Here is a 23,820-nt window from a genome sequence, read left to right on the forward strand (position 1 = left end):
TTTACATTTCCAATCCTCACAATCAGTCCTGATAACAATTATTCACTATTGTATCACAAGAGACCCATCTGCATTTCATTTCATCAGCTCCGCCTAGACAGATTGGATACTACTTACTGGAGATTCTGCCTTCCTCCAGGCCCCCTGGCTCTAGGTTCCCTCTTGAAAGCTTGTAATTGGATGGAGTTGAAGAGAAATGATTGCATTTTCCTGCCTGCAAAATGAAATTAGAAACAAAAACACACATTCCTTTGTAAATGGGAAAAAAAGAAAAGTTGACTATACACATGAACCCCACTGAGCTCAATCATAACGATGATTTTGAGGTTGCCACAGGACCACAGTGTTTCATTCTGTTGTGTATAAGGTTGCTATATGTTGGAACAGATTCGATGACCTGACAACAATAGTCTTTCTCCCTCTGGGATTAAATTTCTTGCCCTCTGTCCCTGCTCAGCCAGGACCTGCTAGGAGACCTGTACTACAGAGGCTCAGGTCCAGGGCCTCTGGGGCTGGGAAAGAGGAACTGAGCACAATTTTCCTGAGCATCTGTTAGTGGCCTGGGTCACATGACTTCTATAGCTGGAGTTGTAGGCTTGATCAACTTCTGGAGCTGCTTGGCATCTCGGTTCCAGTCCCATGACTTGCATTGCCGTCTGGATCGTAAGTTCTTGGTCCAATAAGCAACAGGGTGGGAGTGGGGATGACTAGGATATTGAACACAAACCCCACAGAGCATCTGGTCTTGTGAAAAGACCAGTTGGTTGCCTGTGTTTATGGGAATCCTGAGCAAATGCCCTGTCCCCCCACTCTTTTTGTTGCAGGTGCTGAATGAGGATGGGTATTCTTCTACCATCAAGGACAAGATCCTGACAATTGATGTAAAACCTGGCTGGAGGCAAGGCACACGCATCACCTTTGAGAAGGAAGGGGATCAGGTGAGGGGGAAAAAAGGCCAGTGACGCTACCCTACCCTTGGGTCAGTCACCTCAGCTCAGATGGTGGGAAGACTGAGGGGGAAGGAGGTGGTGCATCTCCTTGCCCTGTGAACCCTGGGGTGCTAGGGAAACCTGTCTGAAGAATGGGTGTGGTCATCTTTAATGTCTCTTCCAAGGGGCAGAGCCTCCCAAGAGCTTCTGTGAGTGGGCAGCCCAAGAATCATCCCATTTTACAGAGCAGGTAACTGCAGCCCAGAAAGGAAAGGAACTTGTCCAGAGCAAGAGTGCAAAAGCTGAGAGAGTAACCCACTCCTAACTCTAGGGCTCTTCCTGATGTTTTTCAGTGCTTCTCTGATTAAAGCTTAACCAGAGAGGAATTCAGAAACCATTTATTAATAATAATTTTACATAATAATGTAAAATGGTTGTTCAGGACATGCTGAGTCCTCAAGTCCTGAGAAGAGGCGGAATGGCAGAATAATCAGAGCCAAGAGAGATGAATTCCTCTGCTCATACCTCTTGCCTCCCTTCTCACTTAGAAAACATCTGTTTCCAAAAAACACTCTTCAAACCCAGCTCCCATACTTTAGTCTCTGAACAGCCTTCTTAAACCTCCTGAGTTCCCCAGTCTCTGGATTTTACAGGCTGAATGAAGCATGCTAGGAGTCACTGAGTGTCTGTTTCACCCATTAGACTGAGAAGCTCCTTTGGGGTCAGGGATCTCTGAACAGCCTTCTTAAATCTCCTGAGTTCCCCAGTCTTGATTTCACAGGCTGAATAAAGCATGCTGGGAGTCACTGAGTGTCCGTTTCACCCATTAGACTGGGAAGCTCCTTTGGGGTCAGGGACAGTTTGATTTCTCTGTCCCCAGTGCCCAGAAGAGACCCCAGCATGGAGTTACTGCCAGGAAATAGGTCTGAGGAAGCCTCGGGGCTCTCTAGCTGAGTGCATCTATCTTGGGCATGCTCAGTAGAAGATAAGTAACACTAGGGAGACCCACTGATTAGGCTTCTCAGGGGGCTCAAGCTGCAAAGGCCCTTTCAGAACACCTGGTCCAATGTCCCCACTGTACAGATGAAGACATGGTGACCATTAGGGGCAGGAACTTGGCCAAAATGACACAGCTAATTAATCCTTGCCACCCTTTGGCCTCCTCTGCCCAGGGCCCCAACATTATCCCAGCTGACATCATCTTCATTGTGAAGGAGAAGCTTCACCCTCGCTTCCGTAGGGAGATGGACAACCTCTTCTATGTGAACTCCATCCCCTTGGGCAAAGTGAGTGGGCAAAGTGGAGGAGAGGGAGGGGAGGGGTCCTAGCCACTCATCCCAGTGTGTAGTCCCGGCATGCAGAATGTGCTGAGTCGGCCACACAGATTTAGAATGAAACCAAACCAGAACCCTTGTAGTTGTCTTCAATCAGGGGAGTGAATGACTTCACTACCCAATCAGCAGACTAGATTTCATTTCCCCTCCCTCACCCCACCTGCAGTCAGTCCCTTGTTACCTACCTGAGAGTCAGTCCTGATCATGCAGGGCCAGATTAAAGGGTATGATAACTGTCTCCCCATGGTGTCTAACTGGTAAGGTCTTTCCTACCCTTAAACCTCTCATCAACATTGACTACCACTTTGCAGCCTCCTTGACTCCAAGATTGGCTTGGGGCTTCTCTTTGGCTCCCCCTATGTCTTAATACTTATGGTACATCAGCATCAGTCTTACCTACCAGAGGATGAACTCCTTAAGGGCAGGCGATTGTTTGGGTCACTCGCCTGTTATTCCTTGAGCAGCCTTTTGTCACTTGGCACTGAAAAGACTCACAAAGTGCTTTCTAAATAGACTGGCCATAATGACCTCCCCACTCTCACTTTTGGCCCCAAACCTCCATAGGCTCTTACCTGCTGCACAGTGGAGGTGAAGACTCTGGATGACCGTCTGCTCAACATTCCCATCAATGACATCATCCAGTAAGTCCATCTCTTTTGGACCCCATTAGGTAATGGGAGGCCTTGGCAGTAGTGTTAGGCAGGTCTGCCAGGTATGATATAGTTGTGCAGGTTGTACCCAGCATAAGGTTGCCCAGCTGAGGAGGCAAGAGATGGCCAACATCCAGCCCACACTTTGGCCTACACATACCTGGCAAAAGGTGTATCTTCCTTTAATTTGCACAAAGCCATTGAAGAGCCCTCCAGTGTTAAGCAGTCCCTGCCACACCATGCTCTAGAACCTCTCACTAGAGTTCTGAGTTGCCAAGAAAGGGCTGCTGCATGGGAAGCTTTGCTCAGCTGCCCAGCACTCCATACTCCAATCCAGAGTCTGCCCACCCTCCTTCCCTAGCCCATTCCCATATGTAAAACAAGCTTTCTGGGACCCTCCTTCAGACCTGGTATAAATGGGTCCAGAGACCAAGCTGTCTGGGACAAGTCAGTTCTCCTCTTCCCTCCACCAGATCTGGCTGATAAGAGCCATTCTATGGTGTAAGCTGTAGCGATTGCCCCATTTCTGAGGTTATGAGGTATCTGATGAGGTTCTGCTCTGGGGTGCCCTCTAATCTCCCTTCTTTGATCCTCCCACCTCAGCCCCAAGTACTTCAAGAAGGTGTCAGGTGAGGGGATGCCATTGCCTGAGGATCCCACCAAGAAGGGGGACCTCTTCATCTTCTTCGACATCCAGTTCCCCACCCGCCTCACACCCCAGAAGAAGCAGATGCTGCGCCAGGCGTTGCTGACATAACTCTGGTGGGCTAAAGGCTGGAGCAGGAGTGGGAAAAGGTTAGCCAGGCCTTATCTCACCTGCCACCTACCCATAGCCTCAGGTGTGCAAGGGAGCTGCACATATGTGAAGGTGAAGGTGGGCTAGCATGAGACTTTTTAAATAACATAATAAAAGACTTATTTCTGATCCTCCAGCTAAACCCAAGAGAGTATGTTGGAAGGAGGGGAATTTCATGCCAGCCCTCGCTGGAGCAAAGGGAAGAGTGGGGCCTAAGAAGTTGAGGACTGGGGCCCTATCCTACCTGCAGCACTGATGTGAGGCAAGGATATGTCTCTGAGCTCTGCTGTGGTCCTTCATATGTGATCTTTAGAAGGTGCAGTCTGTAGAGTGCGATGTGGGCACATTGTAGAGACAAGAAACTAAAGCCAGAGAGAAAACACTTGTCCAGTATCGATGGCAAAGCTGTCATCAGAACCCAGACCTTCTTACTCTGGCCAAGGCCACATCCTACAGACTCATCCTGCTGAGAGAGGGAAGCAGCATGTTGTTATCGTGTGCCACTGAATCGGTTCCTACTCATAGTGACCCTATATAGGGTTTCTGAGGCTGTAAATCTTTGCAGGAGCAGAAAGCTTCATCTTTCTCCCATGAGTGGCTGATGGGCTTCAACTGCTGACCTTGTGGGTTCCTAGTCCTGCTTAGAGACTCACCCTGCTTAGAGAGAGAGGCAGCCTGGTGTCATACAAAGAACACACACACTGGGAATGGCTTTGGTATCTATGTCTCTGACCTCAATTCCCTGGTCTGTGAGTTGAGTCTTGTGCTGTCTCTAGACAGTAGCCTGAGAGGCAGGAGACTTGGGTTCTGATCTCAGCCTTACCGTAACTCCTTGGGCCAGTCACTTTCCCTCTGTGAGCCTGTTTTGTTTATTTGTTTTGTTTTGTTTTTTTACTTTTTATTGTAAATTGAATGTTTACAGACTTAACAGTTTTACATTAATAAATTCTACACTTCCTTTCATTTCAATAGATTGCAATCCCCTTCATGTAACATCACTTATCCCACTTTGTCTCTGTGATTCTTGTTTTCATTCCACCCTCTTTCCCAACCCTTCCAAACTTTGTCCTTGGGTAAATGCTGCCCTTTGGTCTTGAATGGTTTATCATGCCAAGTGAGCATATCTTACCAGTGCTGTTATATATTGCCTTCCCTGTCACCCGTTAACATGTGTCTACCCTACATTGGATGTCTCTGTTGGAGTTCTGGTGTGGCGCTTTTTAGGATAAGCACTCAACTGCTAACCACAGGTTGGCAGTTCAAACATACCAGCCACTCCTTGGAAACCTATATAGAGTCTTTATGAGTCAGAACCAACTCAACAGCACTTAACAACAACAACTACTACAATATAACCAGTGAATTACTCTCCCTTCCCTCCTATCCCTGGTAACCATCAAAGGATGTTTCTTTCAGTATGAAAAACTTTTCTTGACTTTCTACAACTGATCTCATATAATATTTGTCCTTTTGATTTATTTAACTTCACTCAGCATTATGCCCCTCAGGTTCCCAGATTCATCATTATTTTTCAACATTGTATGTATGTACCAAAGTTTGTTCACCCTTTCTTTCACTGATGGAATCCTGGTGTGGTGCTGTGGGCTAACGCGTCAGAGTACAAAGTCATTTAAACTGCAAGGTCAATGGTTCAAGCTCATCAGCTGCTCCTTGGAAGCCCTATACAAGGTTGCTATGGGTCGGAGTTAAATTGACGGCACTTAATAACAACAACAATTATTTAAACTGTTTCCACCTTTTTGCTATTGTGACTAGTGCTGTGATGAACATGGATGTGCATAGATCTTGTCAAGGTTCTTATTCCTTGAGGATATATATCAAGTAGAGGGATTGCTGGGTCATGTGGTATTTCTAGTTACAATTTTTTTTTCTTTACATTCTATTTTTTATATTGTTTTTTAAATGTTTTATTGTGAAATATGTGATAGTTTACATGGGAGAACATTAGTTTTACATTCATCCTATCGTATATTGTTTCATTGCCATGGTTACAATCCCCTCCATTCATCATCAACCAACCAAAGGGTACCCTGCAAGCATGCCCCCACCTCCACCCCCGGTCATCAGCACACAGCCCCTCTCCCTCCCTGGGTCTAAAGTCCCCATCTGCTCCATCTCTCCACATCATAGTCTCTGCCTCCATCTCTGGCGTCACTGCTTCTCCGGCTGGGTAGGGTCCTGCTCTCTGCTCTTCTCCCCTGATGGTCCCATCTAATTACAACTTTTTGAGGAAACACCATGCCATTTCCACAGGTGTTGCACATTTTACAGTCCTATCAGAAGGGGAGGAGGGTCCCAGTCTCTCCACACACTCGCCAGCATTTGTTGTTTTCTGTTGTTGTTTTTTTTAATTTTGCTATTAATGCTGGGATGGGATGATAGCTCATTGTTTTGAATCCTGATGTGGCACTGTAGGATAAGTGCTGGACTGCTAACCACAAGCTCAGCAGTTCAAACCCACCAGCTGCTCCTCAGTAACCCTATACAGGGTCACTATGATTTGGAATTGACCTAATAGTACTTAACAACAACAATGGCTAATGATCAGGAGCATTTCTTCATATATTTGTTGACTGACTGAATATCTTCTTTGGTAACATGTCTGTTCTTACCTTCTGTTCGTTTTTAAATTATATTATTTGTCTTTTTCTTGTTGTGGTGTTGGAATTTTCTGTAAATTTTAGAGAGGAGTCCTGGTGTGGTGCTGTGGGCTAATATGCTGAACTGCAAAATCAGTTTGAACTGCAAGGTTGGCGGTTCAAGCGTACTAGCTTGAAAACCCTATACAGGGCTGCTATGGGTCGGAACCAACTTGATGGCACTTAACAACAACAGTCCTTTGTCTGATATGTTATTGCCAAAAGATTATTTCACAGTTTGTAGATTCTCTTTTGACTCTTTGGCTGACTCTTTTGATGAACATAAATGTCTAATGTTTAGGATGTTCCAATCATCTGTTTTGTCTTTTGATGTTTGTGTGTTTTCAGTTATGTTTGATGGTGTATTTATTCCATGTATCAGAGCCCCTAAGTTTGCCCCTATTTTTTCATTGATGATCTTTATAGTTCTAGGTTTTATATTTAGGTCTTTAATCCACATATGAGTTCATTTTGTATGTGGTGTACGATAAGTAAGGTCTTGTTTCATTCTTCTGTAGATGGATTTCCAGTTTTTCCCACACCATTTGTCAAAGAGAAATGAGACTATCTCTTTCCCATTTGATATGTTTTGGCCCTTTGTCAAAGAAAGAACAGCTGCCCACAGATAGATTCACTTCTGCGTTCTAAATTCTGTTCCCTTGTACCACTACCAGGCTGCTTTGACCACTGTGACTGTGTAGTAGGCTTTGCGATTGGGAAGTGAGAGGCCTCCTACTTTCTTCTTCTTTAGTAATACTTTGCTTATCCAGGGTCTTTCCTTTCCATATAAAGTTAGTGATTAGTTTTTCCATCTCTTTAAAGAATAATGCTGGAATCTTGATTGAGATTGCATTGTATCTATAGATCGCTTTAAGTAGTGTTGACATTTTCACAATTTTAAGTCCTCTTATCCATTAGCATGGGAGTCCTGGTGTCGTGCTATGGGTTAATGCGCTGGACTGCAATGTCAGTTTGAACCACACGGTCGGGGGCTCAAGCTCACCAGCTGCTCCTTGGAAACCCCATACAGTGTGTCCATGGGTCAGAAGCAACTCAACAACACTTAACAGCAAACAATATCCATGAGCCTGGCAACATCTTCTATTTCTGTAGATCTCTTTTGGTTTCTTGTAGTAGTGATTTGTAGCTTTCTTAGTCTAGGTCTTTTGTTTCTCTGGTTAGATTTATTCCTAAGTATTTCATCTTTTGAGTGGGTATTATAAATAGAATTGTCTTAATTTCCTCTTCAGAGCTCTCTGTATTAGTGTAAAGGAATCTGACTAATTTGTATAGGTTGATGTTGTACCCTGACACTTTGCTGAATCTTTTAATGAGTTCCAATAATATTCTTGCTGAGTCTTTGGGATTTGCTGGGTATAGGATCATATCATCTATTGAGAGTTTTACTTCTTTGCCAATTTGGATACCTTTAATTTTCCTTTCTCATCTTATAGCTCTGGTAAGACTTGCAGCACTATATTAAGTAGGAGTAATGATAAAGGGCTTCCTTGTCTAGTTCCTGTTCACAAGGGGAACACTTTAAATTTTTCACCATTGTGAGTAATGTTAACTGCTAAGTGCCGTCAAGTCAGTTCCAACTTATAGTGTCCCTGTTTAGGGTTTCTGAAAAGTGGCTGGTGGGTTTGAACCACCAACCTTATGGTTAGCAGTCCAGTACTTATCCTACAGCACCACACTAGGACACCATTGGTTTTGTATATACCCATAATTATGTTAAGGAATTTCCCTTCTATTCCTATTTTGTTGTGTTGGTTTTTTTTAAAATCAGGAATGGGTGTTGAATTTCATCATATGCTTTTTCTGCATCAATAGTATGATCATGTGGCTCTTTTCCTGTTTTATTTATGTGGTGGGTTATGTTGATTATTTTTCTAATACTGAACCATTCATTCTTGCATACCTTGTATGAATCCCACTTGGGTCATGATGTATTATTATTATTGATATGTTGTTGAGAATTTTCCCATCTTTTCATGAGATGTCTGCCTGTCGCACTGTGGTGCCTTGCATGTTGCTTTGATGCTGGAAGCTATGCCACTGGTATTTGAATGCTGGCAGGGTCACCGTGGTGGACGGGTTTCAGCTGAGCTTCCAGACTAAGACAGACTAGCAAGAAGGAGAAGTGGACTACTTTCAAATGCTTAGCCACTGGAAACCTTATGAATAGAAGTGAAACACTGTCAGAAAGCACAAGAATATTGAATACTGAAACATGATGAATAGCATCAGAATATTGTCAGATACGGTGCTGGAGATGAGCCCTTCAAGTTGGAAGTATGGATTGACACAGTGGCAGCAGCAGTGGGCTCAAGCATAGCAGCAGTTGTGAGGTGGCGCAGGACTGGGTGGTGTTGCATTCCGTTGTACAGTGTCAAAACCGACTCGACAGCACCTTAACAACAACAAATGTTCATGAGAGATATTGGACTATAATTTTTTTGCCTGGTTTTGATATCAGAGTTATGATCACTTCATGAAATGAACCCAGGAGTGTTCTATCCTTTTCTATATTCTGGAATAGTTTAAGTAGAATTGGTATCAGTCTTTGAGCCTGTTTTGTGAATAAAGCATAGCTTGTAAACCCCACTTCCTTGGCTTGTGAAAATTAAGTGAGATCATTGATGTGAAAGTGCTTAGTGACCTCTACTTAGAAGGGTTACATCATTGCCTCTGAAGGTCAGAGGGAGTCTCTAGACATTGGGCCTGTGCAGACCACACTTGCCTCTCCAATCTACCTTCCACCAGCCAACAATGATGATATTATGCACTTCTTCCATGCTACGGCAAAAGGGAAAATTCTCCCTCTTGAGTCTTGAGTGTGGGCTACAGATAGGTCCAGACTTATGGACAGAGTGGGTCACCACCTTCGTGGAGTGACTTGAGTAGCCATAAAAGGCCCCCATGTTACCCATATTACTTGGAATCCCATAATTTATATTAGCTTAGTACAGAGTCCTGATGTGACACAAGGTCGGTGGTTCAAACCCACCAGCCACTCCTCTGATATCCTATACAAGGTCACTATGGGTTGGAGCCGACTCGATGGCACTTAGCTTTAAGGTTGGCAATTCAAACTTACCAGGGTTGCTGAGTCAGAACCAACTGAATGGCAGTAATATTTCTTTTTGAACTGAGGGTCAGTAGTACTTGTCAGCCATCAGAGAGAAGCAGCAGCAGACCCTGAGATGTGGAACCCGGAGACCAGGATTTTAGGAAGCATCTGAGTGCAGTGGCCTTTGGAGTCAGACACACACCTGTATTTGAATGCCATCTATACAATTTTTCAGCTAGGTGGCCTTGGGCAAATCATCTCCCTTGTCCATAAACTCCTGACCTAACAGTAGGGATCAAGGACCCCGGGTAGTACCAGGGTTCAGTTAAATGCCGGGCTGCTAACCAAAAGGATAGTGGTTTGAATCTACCAGGTCCTCAGTGAGAAAAGACCTGGTGATCTCCTGTAATATTGTGACATACGAAACCCTTTTATGAAGACCAAAGGCGACAGCCTTCAGTATGGATTTAAAAAAAAAAAAAATCTCACAAGTGGACCAATAATCAACATCATGATAAAAGGAAAAAATATTGAATTTGTCAAGGATTTCATTTTACCTGGGTCCACAATCAATGCCCATGGAAGCAGCTGCTTTAAAGTGTTAAAAATGCAAAGATGTCACTTTGAGGACTAGGGTGTGCTTGACCTAAGCCATGGTATTTTCAGTCGCTTCATATGCATGCAAAAGCTGGAAACTGAATAAGGATGACTGAAGAACTGATGTTGGCAAAGAATACTCTATATACCACAGAGCACTAGGATAAGTGCTCGACTGCAAGGTCAGCTGTTCAAACTCATCAACCACTCCTCAGAAACCCTATAGAGGTTTTCTATGAGCCGGAACCGACTGAACCAGCACTTAACTAGAATCCACTGTCAAGTTGCCTGTGACTCATAGTGACCCTCCAGGATGGAATAGAACTGCTCTCTAGGATTTCCCAGGCTATACATCTTTATAAAAGCATGTAACTTTTCCCCATGGAACAGCTGCTGTGTTCAAACTGCTCACCTTTTGGTTAGCCCCCGGCACTTAATCTATGGTAACCACCAGGGATTCTTGGAATGAATAAATCTGTCTTGGAAGTACAGCAGAATGCTCCTTAGAAGGCAGGATATGAGACTTTGTCTCACTTACTTTGGATATTCAATCAGTAGGGACAGTCCCTGGAGGGCATAGTGTCTTGGTACCAGGTAGGCAAGCCGGAAACCCTCAATGAGATGGGCTGACAGACTGTAACAATGGCTCAAACATGGTAACTACTGCAAGAACACAAAACTGAAGTGTTCATGCTGAGTGTTAACAGTACCAGGTGCAGCTGTTTGAGAGCAAGCCAAGAGGGTGGAGACTGTGATGCCTGCACAGCCAACTTCTAAAACTCCCAGTAGGAAAGACCTTTAGGAGATCCCTCTCCTTACCTCAATGCTAATTTACCCAAATTTACCATGTCCATGTTCTAGGCGTTACAGATTGAGATCAAGTGACCTACCTATTCATCACTTTTCTAGTGGCCCGTTACCTTCCTGAGCTTGTTTTAGGGGCATGCCTAGAACCAGCTGACCGTGCATACTTCTGGCCAGCCTATTAGCATGCTGGGGACAATGCACTGCCCACTTCCTCCAGTATAAAATAAACCAGTCTTTTGGGATTAATATTTAAATTAAGTACATAAGTCCCAAATAAAAAGTTGTCAAGTTGATCCCACTTCAATTCAGGGTGCCCCATGTACAGAACTGTGTTCCATAGGGTTTTCAGTAGTTGAATTTTTAGAACGACATCTCCAGGCCTTTCTTCTGAAGCACCTCGGGTTGAACTCCAATGGCCAACATTTTGGTTTGCAACTGAGCATGTCAAAAGTTTGCACGACACATGGAATTGACCCAAGTGAAAATTGATGCAGTGGTAACTGGTAATAATCAGGCACAATGGCCAGGTCCTCCTTTATGCTGACACCATATAGCTTAGTGAAGAAAACAGCTAGACTGGACTGCTTGCCACCCACAATCTGGCTTTCTGCCTTACAGCACCCAACTCTGTCCTACTGGGCACTGAGGTTTATCTGTCAAAACATAAAAAGCTAGCTGAAAAATCCTAGGTCCTCTTTCCTCCTCCAGATACATTCTGGTCCCCTTGCCCGAGCACTGAGGGAAGACATCATATGATTTAGGCTGTGGGACAAGAGGGAGGAGTCATGGTCTCTGGGCCTGGCTCCACAGCTACAGGGATTCCTGAGTCTTTGCTTGCTCTGTCCTTGCCTGTATGACCTGTCTCAGCCCTCAGCGTCTTCAGACATCTATTACCCGACCCACGTGGTATGGTGCTGCAGGTTAATGTGCTGGACTGTAAGGTCAGTTTGAACAGCAATGTCAGTGGTTCAAGCTCACCAGCCACTCCTGGCAGCACTTATCAACCGTTTTTCTGACCCAGGACAGGTGGTAGGAACCGGGACCGCCCCAGAGAGAAGTGGGTGAGACTCCAAATAGAAAGTATCCTCAGGCAGAGTCCGGATGTTTGTTCCGGCCCTGTGGCTTGAACCCAGCCTCCACTGAACCGAGAACTGCCCCACCCAGCTGAGTTATACTTCCCCTCAAGGGTGTGACTGGTGGATGGAAGGTGGCCAGACTTGCTCTCTCACTTAATCTGGGGCTTTGCAGAGGTTGTTGTTATTAAGCCCAGTACAGGGTTTCCAAAGAACAGCTGGTGGGTCTGAACCACCAGCCTTGAGGTTAGCAGTCTGGTGCTTATCCTATAGCACCACAGTGGAATATAATAAGCCCGTGGCATCTAAGAGTCCTCTAAATCTTCCCAGAAAGATTGGAGATGCAGAGCACAGGGCCTCTCATTTTGTAGGTCAACAGTCCCGAGGCTAGTGGGGGTGAAGGAGAGCTCATGTTACAGGAAAGACAAGCACTGAAGTACCAGGAACTCGGTGAGTGTAAGCTGGTCTGGTCTAGTGGGGGTGAAGTGGGGAGTGGGGGTTTGATAGCAAAACCACGGCTTTTTTCTTGCCCTTCATACTTGCCACCTCAGCCCAGGCCCTGAGTCCAGAGAGAGGAATGGGCTGGATGATGTCCATGGGCCCCAGACTGGACAGTGGAGGTAGAAAGTGAGTCACACTCCCCTTCTGAAATCAAGTGGATCCTCCCCTGCCCACCAGATGCCAAATGGGCCCATTGGATCAAGACTTCTGGTAACAGCTCCAAAAGAGGGAGGAGACACCAAGATTGAGATTGCTTTATGGGTGACATGTTGGCCGGGCTGGGGAGTAGGGGACAGGTAGAAAATTTAGGCTGAACTTTTCAAGGTTTGGTATCCTGGCTAGTGCCAGGATGGGATCAATTCCCTCAGGGCTGAGGAACAATGGGGAGATGAGGTGTGAAGGAGAAGTGAGGATGTCGGGAGAGGGAAGGGAGGTGGTGGCAAGAGGGGAAAGAAGAGACAAAGAGGGAAGGGAAGGAGGAAAAGCAAAGCAGGGCCTGGGAGGGGCCAAAGCGGAAGTGAGCAGCAGAGGCTCAAAAGGGAGCCTCGTGGGAAGTGTAGGCAGCCATGAGGGCCCGTTTCAGCTGCTCATAGGTGACGAACATCACCACGTTCCAGGATCCCAGGCGAAGAAAGGAGGGCATGAACCTGGGGAGAGAAAACACAGGTTACAGGGTGCACCTGGGTGATGCTGGAGAACTCTACTTCTTGCTCATCCCACTGGGCCCTGGCATCCAGTCCAACCCGGTGGTTCTGTCCCAAAAGTGTCTGGGAGGGCCCCAGAACTGAGCCTCACAGCTATGTGGTTATGAGCAAGTATTCTCTCTTGAATCTCAATGAAATATCTATAAAATAAGGGGAAGCCCTGCTAGTGCAATGGTTAAGCACCCAGCTGCTAACTAAAAGGCTGGTGGTCTGAGGCTATGCAAATCTAAGATTACAGCCTAGAAAACCCTATGAGACCATTCTATCGTCACATGGGGGCACTATGGGCAAAATTGACCCCAGGGTCCTTAACAAGAACATAAAATAGGGATGAAAACAGGGTGAATGCCTGTCTAATATCAGGACCAGGATCAGAAATCGTCTGACACTTGGTTGCTACTTAGTTCCAGGTGGTGGTCTCCCACCTGTGTGACAGGTGTGGTGAATCAGAAGCTCACCCTTTGTAGAAGGCCCGGGGTCCCTCCTTCTGGAGCATGGTAAGGGCACAGTGGCCAGCGCTGCTGTACTGGCCCAGGGCAGAGTTCATATATCTCGTCTTGACCACATCGACAGGAGAGGCAATAATGGTGGTGCAGAAGCCTGCCCCAAAGGCGGAAGTGAAATGGCAAGGGAGGTCATCTGCCAGGGAGAAGGAACAGGTAAGGAAGTTAGGACTCCTCACCTCATCATTCCAGAAGAAAAACCAAGGGCCTAGACAATTAAGTAGCTAAGCATGGCATTGTAGGATAAGCACTGGACCACAAGGCACAAGGTTGGTGGTTCAAACCTACTAGCTGCTCCTTGGAAACTATCTATGCAGGGTCGCTGTGAGTCGGAACCGACTCGACAGTACCGAACAACAAAGGGGCCTGGTGGTCTTAGCAGGGCTGACTCCCAAGGGCCTAAAACACTCATTATACCTATCTAGTTTTGGTTCCTCCATCTGTGAAGTGGGAGCTTCATCCCAGCTAGCATCAATAGGGCAGGTTAGAGATAGAAACTCAGTTCACAAGCAAAAGGGCAGTAGGATAAAAAGATGTGGGCTTCAGGCAACCCGATTTCCATATTCCTTGCTTGGTTGGGAGAAGGGCAAGACCCAACACCATCTACCCTAACTCACCAGTCATGAGGTTGGCCTTCAGGAGGGTATCCTTGATGAGGTCATAGGTCACCAGCTCAGCACAGTTGACAATGGCATTACGTGCCACATTGGGAGAGGTCCCTAAAGGAAGGAGAGCCTAAATGAGGTCAGGAACTGAAGGAAGAAGACGGGGAAAGGAGATGCCTGATACACACCTTTCCAGAGTCCTCGAATCCCTTCCTCCCGGGCAATGGTCTTGTAGGCATTCACAGTGCTCTGGTATCTCCGGCCACCTCCAGCCTGGGCCTGAGCTTGGAACCGGACCTTTACCACATCTGTGGGCTGGGCCACAGCTACAGCCAGAGCACCTGTAGTGCTGCCTGCCAAGAGGCGGCTACCGATGCCAGCATCTGTGGGCAAGCCTTGAGGTCAGTGGTCAGCCGGGCTTGCACTCATTTTCCACCTCACCCCTCCACACCAAAGCCACATGACTGTAACCTCTGTCTTGCAGGAGTAGAGTCCAGACCAGCTCTCTCTAACAACTCCTCACATCAAACAAAATACCACTGTGAATGTCCACTACTTGCTACATATTATAGGACAAAGCAAGGAATAAGACTAAAATGATACTTAGTGCTTCTTTCCTTTAAAGCATTGTCATTTTCTTTAATCTGCTCAACAGCCCTGAGGAATCAGAATCATTTCCATCTGACAAATGTGAAAACCAAGGCTCAGCGGGAAGTGGCCTTTCCAAGGACTGGCCTTGGGTTCTCTTCTGAGATCTTCTTCTCCTGCCATGTGACCTTGGGGAAGTCAACCTTTTTTTTGGGAGGTGGGATGGGGGTGGGTTTCAGTTTCTTCATATTTAAGATGAAGGGGTAGCATGGTTTTCGAAAGAGGTGAAATGTTAGTGTATTGGTCCACTATGTGTCCTTGGCCGAGTACCCCCGCTTCAATTCTGTTTCTTCATCTGTAACACTGGGATGAAGGAGCCCTGGGAGTGTAGTGGATTATAAATTGAACTGCTAAACCTAGAGGTCAGCAGTTCAAATCTATCAGTTGCTCCACGGGAGCAACTTTCTGTTCCTGTTAAAATTTACAACCTCAGAAACCCAATACAGGATTGCTGAGTCAGAACTGACTCGATGGCACAGAACCACACCACCATCACAGGGATGATACCACCCACTCTCATGTGGCTGTGAGGAATGTCCTGGGACAATTAGGAGATTCAGGACCCCACCAACTTCTCAGTATCTCTGACCCTCCCAGGATTTTGGAGCCTAAAGACATTATTAATGCTAAATTGAACTAGGACCAATCAACACCTGGAAGAATAGGCCAAGGAGCACATGGCCCATCTCCATACTCACGCTCAGAGCCTTTGGTGTAGAACTGCTTGACCGAATCATAGAGGCCGATGCGGACTGAGGCGAAGCTCATTTGGCGCTGCAGCCCGGCAACCAGCCCATTATAGAGGCTGCGGGGGCCTTCCGTGCGCACCATGGTCAGTATGGTGCCCAGCACGCCACGGTACTTAGTGCTGGCCATGGCCCGCACTGGCCCCTGGCTTTCTCCTTGGATCTGCAAGGCCAAGATAGGGTGGCTATAGAGATAAGCAGGTTGCCATCCTCATCTGTCTCCTTGGGAAGGAAGGAGACTAGATGCCATAAGGACCCCCAGGTGTCATCTGCTCACCTGCAGCCGGACTTTAGCAGTATCCAAGGGGAAGGTGATGAGATCTGCAATGCAAGCAGCTGTGCCAGCCCCCACAAACTTCACAGTGGCAGTTGGAGGCACATCTGTGGCCTTGAACCCAACCATGACTCTGATTTCCTGTTACCTCTCAGGGGATGGAAAATAGGAGAAGGGGGCACTTTCAGTCAGCAACAAGACGAGATGGAGAAACTCTGCCGGAATCTAAGACAAGAGAAACATATCAGCAGCAGTTTTCACAGGCCCTCTCCATCACCATCTGACCCCTCCCTGCCCCCCTTCTCTGATAGCACCAACTCCCTAAGCAAGGACACAGAGCAGCCTCTTAAGGGAATACTGGAGTGCATTCTGGATGTATGTAAGTGGAGCTAGAGAGGCAATTCCTATCTGAGGTGTCCTCACGTTGCCAACAGTTCCCTCCTTTTGACTATGAGGACAGGGATCAAGGCTGTCCTAGTGCTTCCTGACTAACAGCCACTAGGCCAGCCTCTGTCTGCAGGCTGTAGAGCATTCACTATGCGCCCACACCCCCAGCATCTGGGGATCTGACTGATGGACTACCAGGAAGGCAAGCCTTCACATGGCCATGCAAGGCCACAGGCTTACGCCCTGGGCTGGCCACTAGGGGAGGTTCCTATGGGTCTGGAATTAAGTCTAAAAGAGAATGGACAAGATGACCAAGTCCCTCAGTCTATTTCTCCCCCCTGGACCTGCAGTTTAGGGTTCTCTAGTCATTCCTGAAGTAAGGCTGCTTTCAGTAAGAGCACCAATTCACCGAGACCCAGGAGACATACTATCTGCCCTGTTGTTGTTAGATTCTGACTCAGTGGCCCCATGTGATAGAAGAGAACTGCTCAACAGGGTTTTCTAGATGGTCAGCTGCATAGGAGCAGATGACCAGGCCAACCTTTCAGTCTGGCTTGGGGGGATGGGCAGGTGATTCAAGTGGCATTTGGGCCTTGAAGGGTATACTCTGGAAATGTAGAAGGAAGTAGCCAGGGAAAAGTGGATGATCAGAAAAGACTTCTTCAACAAGGTAACATTTAGCTGGACTCTCAGGGAAGCTGGGCAATTCTTACAGCTGAGGGTAAGTGTGGGGGTGGCCCTGGCCTCTCTCTCCAATGGCCTAAAGAGTGACACTGGGAAAGTGCCCTCCCTCTGTGGCAGTTTCCTTTCCTCCGACATAGGTGATTAATATCTTCACCAAAGAAGAGGTGGGGATGGGAAAGAGTAGGTTAGAGGTTATGAAGAATGACACAGGAAACCAGGAGCTCCATTTTGTTCTCAGAGTTGCCCAGGGAGGAAGTGAGCCCAGCACCCAAGTGGGGGAGGGACACCTGCTTCTCTGATTTCACAGGAGCAGCTGATTGGCTGGCTCTGTCACTGGGGCCCAGGAGGAAAGAACTGGTCCTTGGTGAGAGGATGTGGTAGGAGTCAGCTATAAACACAGAAATCCATGGAAACAAACAGCTCACCCAGCTTCTTCCTCCTGGGCTTCTCGTCTACTCACTACATGCTTCCTCAGAGCCTGGTCCACAGGAGGCTCAGTGAAGGTGGATGCTCAAATAGCATAACAGGTGGTGAGATGCTCCCACACTCCCCAGTCCACCTTCAAGTTCTCCCTACTCTGACACCCCCACTGCTTATGGGGTATTCTATACCTCTTCCCACCCCACTGCTGGGGGCATCTATTAGCTCACTTACTCCTCAGAGCAACTCTGTGAGATAGCTACCATTACTTCCATGAGGAAAGTCTCACCTACAGGTTCCAAAGCTTAAGCTACTTGCTTTGCTCCTCTTGCCCCTCATTTATTTCTTATGCTTAGCACTAAGCATAGGCAGGATCTTACAGAAGGAAATTCCACAGCTAAGTTTTCTCATACCAACAGCTCTGAGAAAGAAAGTCCAGGCAAGTGGTATCTCTTCTCTGGGCATCAGACACAGTGCCACACCAGGTTGGCTACTTTTATTAATGTCCTCTAATCCACTTTCCCCCAGCTCAGGGCTAGGAGGCAGTAAGTGACCCCTTTCCTTAGACTAGAATCTTACCCGGACTTGTAAGGTCTCACGATGAGGCCTCCAAGATCAAGCTTCTCTAAAGACGTCCCATTCTTCAAAGCTGCCAGTGGCAATCATGATCTGATCTCTTTGGTTTTCCATAGAAAATGGCTGGGAGACGTAACACCTAATGGTCATACTATGTTTCCTGTGGGTGAGGGCAGAAGCAAGTTTAGAAAGGGACATCCACCTTAAAGGACCACACCCCAGCAGGGAAGGCTACCTGCTCAAGGCACACACTACTACTCAGTCCTTGACTTGGAGGTAAGGAGGAAACAGGACTTATTTCATGCAGGGATCAATGGGAGGAATGAACCCAGGAGTCCTCCTTCCCGCTCTGCTCTCTTAATATCTATCACACATTGCCTTTCTTACAGACGTCTGCCCTGGTGACACTCAGTATTCTAGATAAGCATGGCCGGACACAACCAGCAGTTTCTGGTTAGTGGGAGTATTAAAATGAGTGCACGATGGAGCAGATGTTCCTTGGGAGCCGTCCAGGGTCAAGGCCAAGGCTGCGAGAAGGCTGGAACAGCTGGGAAGGGCAGCTTAGGGCCACCTCTCAGCAGAAACAGCCCCAGGGAAGGTGTTAGGGCACAAGACTGGAGCTGCCAACACGCAGGCCCGCAGCCTCCAGATTGGGGGTGTCAGGGTGATTCTGGTCTTGAGAGAATCGATGGGTCCCATCCAAGGTGGAATTGGGCATTATGGTCGACAGGTGGCTGTGGTATTAATGCGAGATAGAAAGAACAAAGGGAGACAGAGAAGGGATAAGGGAAAAGAGAAAGAACAAGAACAGAGAAGGAAGACATATTACAAAATAGGTTGAGAAGAGAAAAAGTTGAGAGGGAAGCACGCGGAGCTGCGTGGCTGGAGGAGCAGGCGAAGAAGCCGGGGGCAGGAGCAAGTAGAGAGGGCGCAAGAGTGGGGCGGGGCGGGGCCGGGCTCACCGGGCCGCGGGGAAAACACGCGAGTGCGAACGGCTCAGTCTGTGGGCTGGTGGAGGGAGCGTAGAGGGAGAGAGCACGGTCGGTCGTCGATCTCTAGGCGCCGCAGGACCGGCTTGCAAGGGGACGCGCGAAGACAGTGCGGCGACTGAGGGCTGGGGGCGGGGCCTACACGACGGGGGCGGGTCTGCGGAGAGTGACTCACCGCCCTTCAGCAAAGACCGCCACGCCCTCCCCTACTCTCACTTCTCACTTCCCTGTGGACAGATAACCGCGTTCACTTGGTTCCGCCCAAAGGGTCACCCCAGTTCTTCCCTGCACCACACACATTCCTCGGGATCCGACAACCTCATTGTGAGATTAGAAAGACTGATGCCCAAGGTCACACACGCCTCTGCTTTCTCGTCAGGGCTCTTTCTAACAGTGACCTAGAGGCTCGGGTGTAAATGCGCTAGCTCAATTTCCGCCTTTTATCCTTATCCGCAAGCCCCCAAACTGCAAGTACCCGGCAGTCTGGGGCGGGAGCACGGGCTCTTCTGGGGCGGAGCCTACCGAGAGACTTGGCTGTCGATTGGTTAAGGCTGTGGCATTGCCAGAGGCGGGACCCAATCCGGGCTAGATCAGCAGGTGCCTAGTAACCTTCCCTGGGCTTCCCGCCTTCACCGCCCTGGGGACTTCAGGACCAGTCAGGGCGATTGCTCAAGCATGATGCGACAGCTCCAGTTTACAGACTAGTGAGGGAGTAGACATCCCTGCTGCGAAAGGGATGTAGCAGGTGAACTGAAACTGGTATGCTCTTGGATGACTGACTGGCTGTAACGACATATTTGTTGTTGTTGGGTGCAATTGAGTCGGTTCTGACATATATCGACCCTGCATAGAGTTTACAGCTGGTGAGGAACCTCCGGCCTGGTGGTTCAAACTGACTTTGCATTAACCCACAACGCCACACCAGAACAGACACATAAATGACCAATAATTGGATACTGTGGCTGGACAGACATGCACCTTTTGGAACTAGAAAAACTCAAACCCACTGCCACTGAGTCATAGTGACCACGACTGTAAGTCTCTACCAGAGCAAAAAGTCTCATCTTTCTCCCACCGAGCAGCTGGTGTATTTGAACTGCCAACCCTGCAGTTAGCAGTCCAGTGCTTATCCTACAGCATCACACATCAGGGACTAGAAGAAGGAAATCAATCTTTGTTTCACATTTGGGCACTGCCCTTGCGTTTGCATTCCTCTGTCCTTTTCGACCTCTGTTTTCATCCCTGTCTGCCTCACAGGACTAGTGGATTAGTTGGAGAAACCCTGGATATGCAGTGGTTAATCCCAGGGCTGCTAAGCGAAAGGTCACCAGCTGCAGGCAGGAGAAGGATGTGACAGTGTGCTTTTATAAGGATTTATGGAAACTTTGGGGGCAGTTCCACTCTGTCCTATAGGGTCACTAAGAGTTGGAATTCTATTGGACAGCAATGGTTTGTTTTTTTGGGGTTTTGAAGCAGTGGGACCCCTCTCCCTGATACACTGTAAGTTTCTCAAAAGCAGGAACAACCATATACAATAGGGGCTCAATATGTATTGTTTCTGCTGCTATAGAAAATTCTTTGAAAAGTAAAATGGGAGAATACAAGTGTGGGGGAGGGGAAAGTTTGTGGAAAATGTAATCAAAAGATAAAAATATAAACTTTATGTCTCAATATAAGCACCTTCAAGATCAAGGTACTTTAAGTGATAATTCTAACCATTTAGTTCATTCTAAAGAACTGAGAGTCCTGGGAATTTAGCCATATTAATGCAGTCTTTTTACATTATTAACCAAAGAAAAATGGGTGCCCTTAAAAATTTTTTTAAATTGTGAATTATGTGATAGTTTACATGGGAGAACATTAGCTTTACATTTATCCTATTTTATTTCATTTCATTGCAATGATTACAATTCCCTGCATGCATCATCAAACAACCAAAGGGTACACCCTGCAAGCCTGCTCCCTGGCCATCAATACACAAATCCTCTCCCTCCCAGACTCCAGAGTCCCCAGCCACTCCATCTCTCCATGTCATCGTCTCTACCTCCATCTCTGGTGTGGCTGGTTCTCTGGATAGGATCCTACACTCTGCTCTTCTCTCTTGATGGTCCCACGGATCTCCGCTCCTGGACTGCAAAGTCAACCACTAGATATTTTTTAAGATTAGGAAGCAAAAAGAAGTCAGATGCAGTCAAATCAGGACTCGATGATTTTCCATCGAAATTCTTGCAAAATTACCCTTGTTGGATGACAGGAATGAGCAGGAACATTTTGTGATGGACTCTCTGGTGAAACTCTTCAGGCATTTTCCTCTTAAAACTGGGTAATTTTCTCAATAAAGCAGATATTTGGCCTTCAACAAGCCAAATGCCTGGAGGATACCAAAAAACTGTTACCATCTTTCAGGGCTGGAACTGAACTTACCCTCATGGCTCAATGTTCAACCAAAAGGTTGTTGTTGTTGTTATGTGCCATCGAGTCGGTTCCGACCCAGAGCGACCCTGTATAGGGTTTCCGAGGGTGTAAATCTTTACGGGAGTAGAAAGCCTCATCTTTCTCCCGTGGTGCAGCTGGTAGTTTCGAACCGCTGACCTTAAGGTTCGCAGCCCAATTCGTAACCAAATGGTAGATAGGTATATATACAAGGACAACAACACGAGTAAGGTATGCTTACCATGGAATGGTCAACCACTTGAGATCAAAAGGGTAACATTTACCTAAGGACAAAGTTGAGAAGGGATGGAAAGAAGGGTGGCAAGGAAACAAGAATTACAGAGAGGAAGTGATCTAAGTTATGTTACATGGAGGGGATTGCAATAATTGAAACTAAGGTACTACGGTCAAATGATGGGTTAGACAGACGCACTACATGGACCCTCTATGACAAAGATACAAGAAACAAAATTAAAACAGACACAGATGAAAATTCTAGCACCCTGAACTTCAGAAGCAAGCTGAGAGAGGAGAATGGAGTGCTTGCAGGGAGGAGAGGCTGAGCAGGGACGTTGAGAGTGGGAGACTGACTGGTGAGCAGCTGGTCAGATGTGACTCAACCATCTTGTGAGCAGCTTTGGCAACAGAGGGAGCCCTGGCAAAGTAGATTCACATGGGCGGCAGAAAAGGTGTGATTTCTTCTTTTCCCCCAAGCTCTCTGGTGACTAGAAGTATGGCCAGCTCCCACCCTCATCCACTCCTAGCACAGACCCTGCTCTCTAGGAGTTTAGAGCCCAGTAGTTGGGAGCCATGCCAGCGTGAAGTGGGGACTGGCTGTTCTGCTTTGGTGTGCCACTTTGGTGTCTGGATAAAACCCAAAGAGTCAACAGACCAATATTTTACCAGTCACCCTGCCCCCAGCTTTCCTGTGGTTCTAAGAGACACTGAAACCAACCTCATCAAGGGGCCCCTCAAACTACTTCTAGATTGAATGCCCTGAACATAGATAACACTGATGCCAATAGGAACTCCATCTAGGGCAAGGAACTCTGCTTTCACATCTCTTCCACGGCCACCTTGAATTGAAGGAGCCTACCAGATATTTCTCCCTTTTGGATCCAACAACTGCACTGTTTGTTTCTACAAATACGACAACCCCACAATGTCTTGGAGACAGCAAATAATTTTAGCTCACATGAAGAAACGAGAGAATGGCACAAACAAATGACCAAAATACAGAAAACGTTTCAGAAGAAGAAAAGATAGTAGAACAAAGTGAAAAAGAATTCAAAAGAATGATAAGCATAGTGATTACAAATCGGACTGTGAACCGCAAGATCAGCAGTTTGAAACTACCAGCTGTTCCACGGGAGAAAGATGAGGCTTTCTGCTCCTGTAAAGATTTATAGCCCCGGAAACCCTGTACAGGGTCACTATGAGTCGGAACTGACTCCACGGCACATAACCACAACCGCCACCAAAGGATCAATTGAAAGATTGAGGAAAGCAAGGAGAAAACAACAAAATCTTCAGAATTCATGAAAACACTACAAGAACAAACAGACAAAATAAATGCAAATTTTGAAACAATACAAAACCAACAATTAGAAATGCAGAAGATTAATATACTAAGATCTTGGAAATGGACAATACATTGAAAGGGCAAAGGAGTAGCTTCCAAGAAATGGAAGCCCAAATTAGTGAGCTTGACGATACATCTCTCAATACTAGTATACTAGAAGAACAATCAGAAAAAAAGAATTTCAAAAAATCCAAAGAAAGCCTAAGACTTATGTGGGACACCATGAAGAGGTACAACTTTTGGGTGACTGGAATTCCAGAACAGAAAGAGACAAGCAGAGAGAAAATTGTCCAAGAGTTATTGGAAGGAAATTTCCCTAACTTCTAAAAAGACATGAAGATAAGCATTAGAAGCTAAACAAACCCCAGACAGGATAGATTCCAAAAGAAAACCACCAAGACATAACCATAATCAAACTTTCCAAAGTCAAAGACAAGGTAAGAATCCTGAGAGTAGCTCACAAAAAATGAATAGTTACCTACAAAGGAGACCCAATAAGACTGAGCTCTGATTTCTCAGCCGAAACCATGCAGGCAAGAAGACAATGGAATGACATATACAAAACTGAAAGAAAGATTGCCAGCCAAGAATCATACACCTAGCAAAGCTGTTCCTCAAATACAATATGGCAAAATTAGGGCATTTCTTGATAAACAGAAACTAAAGGAATTTGTAATGACTACCCCAGCTTTATAAAAAATCCTAAAGGATATTTTTTGGACTGAGAACCAACAACAGCACAGACAACAACCTGAGATTATCATACATGACAATAACACCCAGAACTCAATCCAGATATAAAAGTATTTACAGTAAAACAAATCTACAAAACTGAAAATAGGGAACCAG

At 46.6% G+C, this 23,820-nt stretch overlaps 2 protein-coding genes across 2 annotated transcripts in view; one reads left to right on the forward strand and one right to left on the reverse strand.

Moving 5' to 3' along the window:
* DNAJB13 (DnaJ (Hsp40) homolog, subfamily B, member 13) overlaps positions 1-3,779 on the forward strand; it is an 18,830-nt gene extending 15,051 nt beyond the window's left edge. The window contains exons 5-8 of the mRNA XM_006875405.1: positions 825-938; positions 2,102-2,215; positions 2,828-2,904; positions 3,517-3,779. Coding sequence (XP_006875467.1) covers positions 825-938; positions 2,102-2,215; positions 2,828-2,904; positions 3,517-3,670 — 459 coding nt within the window. The 3' untranslated portion in view covers positions 3,671-3,779. The remainder of the gene's footprint in view (positions 1-824; positions 939-2,101; positions 2,216-2,827; positions 2,905-3,516) is intronic.
* A 9,104-nt stretch (positions 3,780-12,883) lies between these two features.
* UCP2 (uncoupling protein 2 (mitochondrial, proton carrier)) lies at positions 12,884-18,985 on the reverse strand. Its single transcript, XM_006875406.1, has 8 exons — positions 18,930-18,985; positions 17,971-18,127; positions 15,904-16,125; positions 15,579-15,789; positions 14,421-14,615; positions 14,245-14,346; positions 13,583-13,763; positions 12,884-13,067 (listed from the first exon to the last, which is right to left on the reverse strand). The coding sequence occupies exons 3-8, from the start codon at positions 16,027-16,029 to the stop codon at positions 12,953-12,955; spliced, it is 930 nt and encodes a 309-aa protein (XP_006875468.1). The 5' UTR covers positions 16,030-16,125; positions 17,971-18,127; positions 18,930-18,985; the 3' UTR covers positions 12,884-12,952.
* Between the last annotated feature and the right edge of the window lie 4,835 nt (positions 18,986-23,820).

This window comes from Chrysochloris asiatica, unplaced genomic scaffold (assembly GCF_000296735.1).
Source record: "Chrysochloris asiatica unplaced genomic scaffold, ChrAsi1.0 scaffold00326, whole genome shotgun sequence".
NCBI classification, from domain to species: Eukaryota; Metazoa; Chordata; class Mammalia; order Afrosoricida; family Chrysochloridae; genus Chrysochloris; species Chrysochloris asiatica.

Excerpts from the sequence above, each read along its gene's own strand:
- UCP2 (XM_006875406.1), bottom strand. The coding sequence starts at position 16,029 with ATGGTTGGGTTCAAGGCCACAGATGTGCCTCCAACTGCCACTGTGAAG. Across the intron at positions 14,347-14,420 it reads GATTCGAGGACTCTGGAAAG|GGACCTCTCCCAATGTGGCA; the intron begins GTGTGTATCAGG and ends TCCTTCCTTTAG. Across the intron at positions 13,764-14,244 it reads GAAGGCCAACCTCATGACTG|ATGACCTCCCTTGCCATTTC; the intron begins GTGAGTTAGGGT and ends TCTCCCTGGCAG.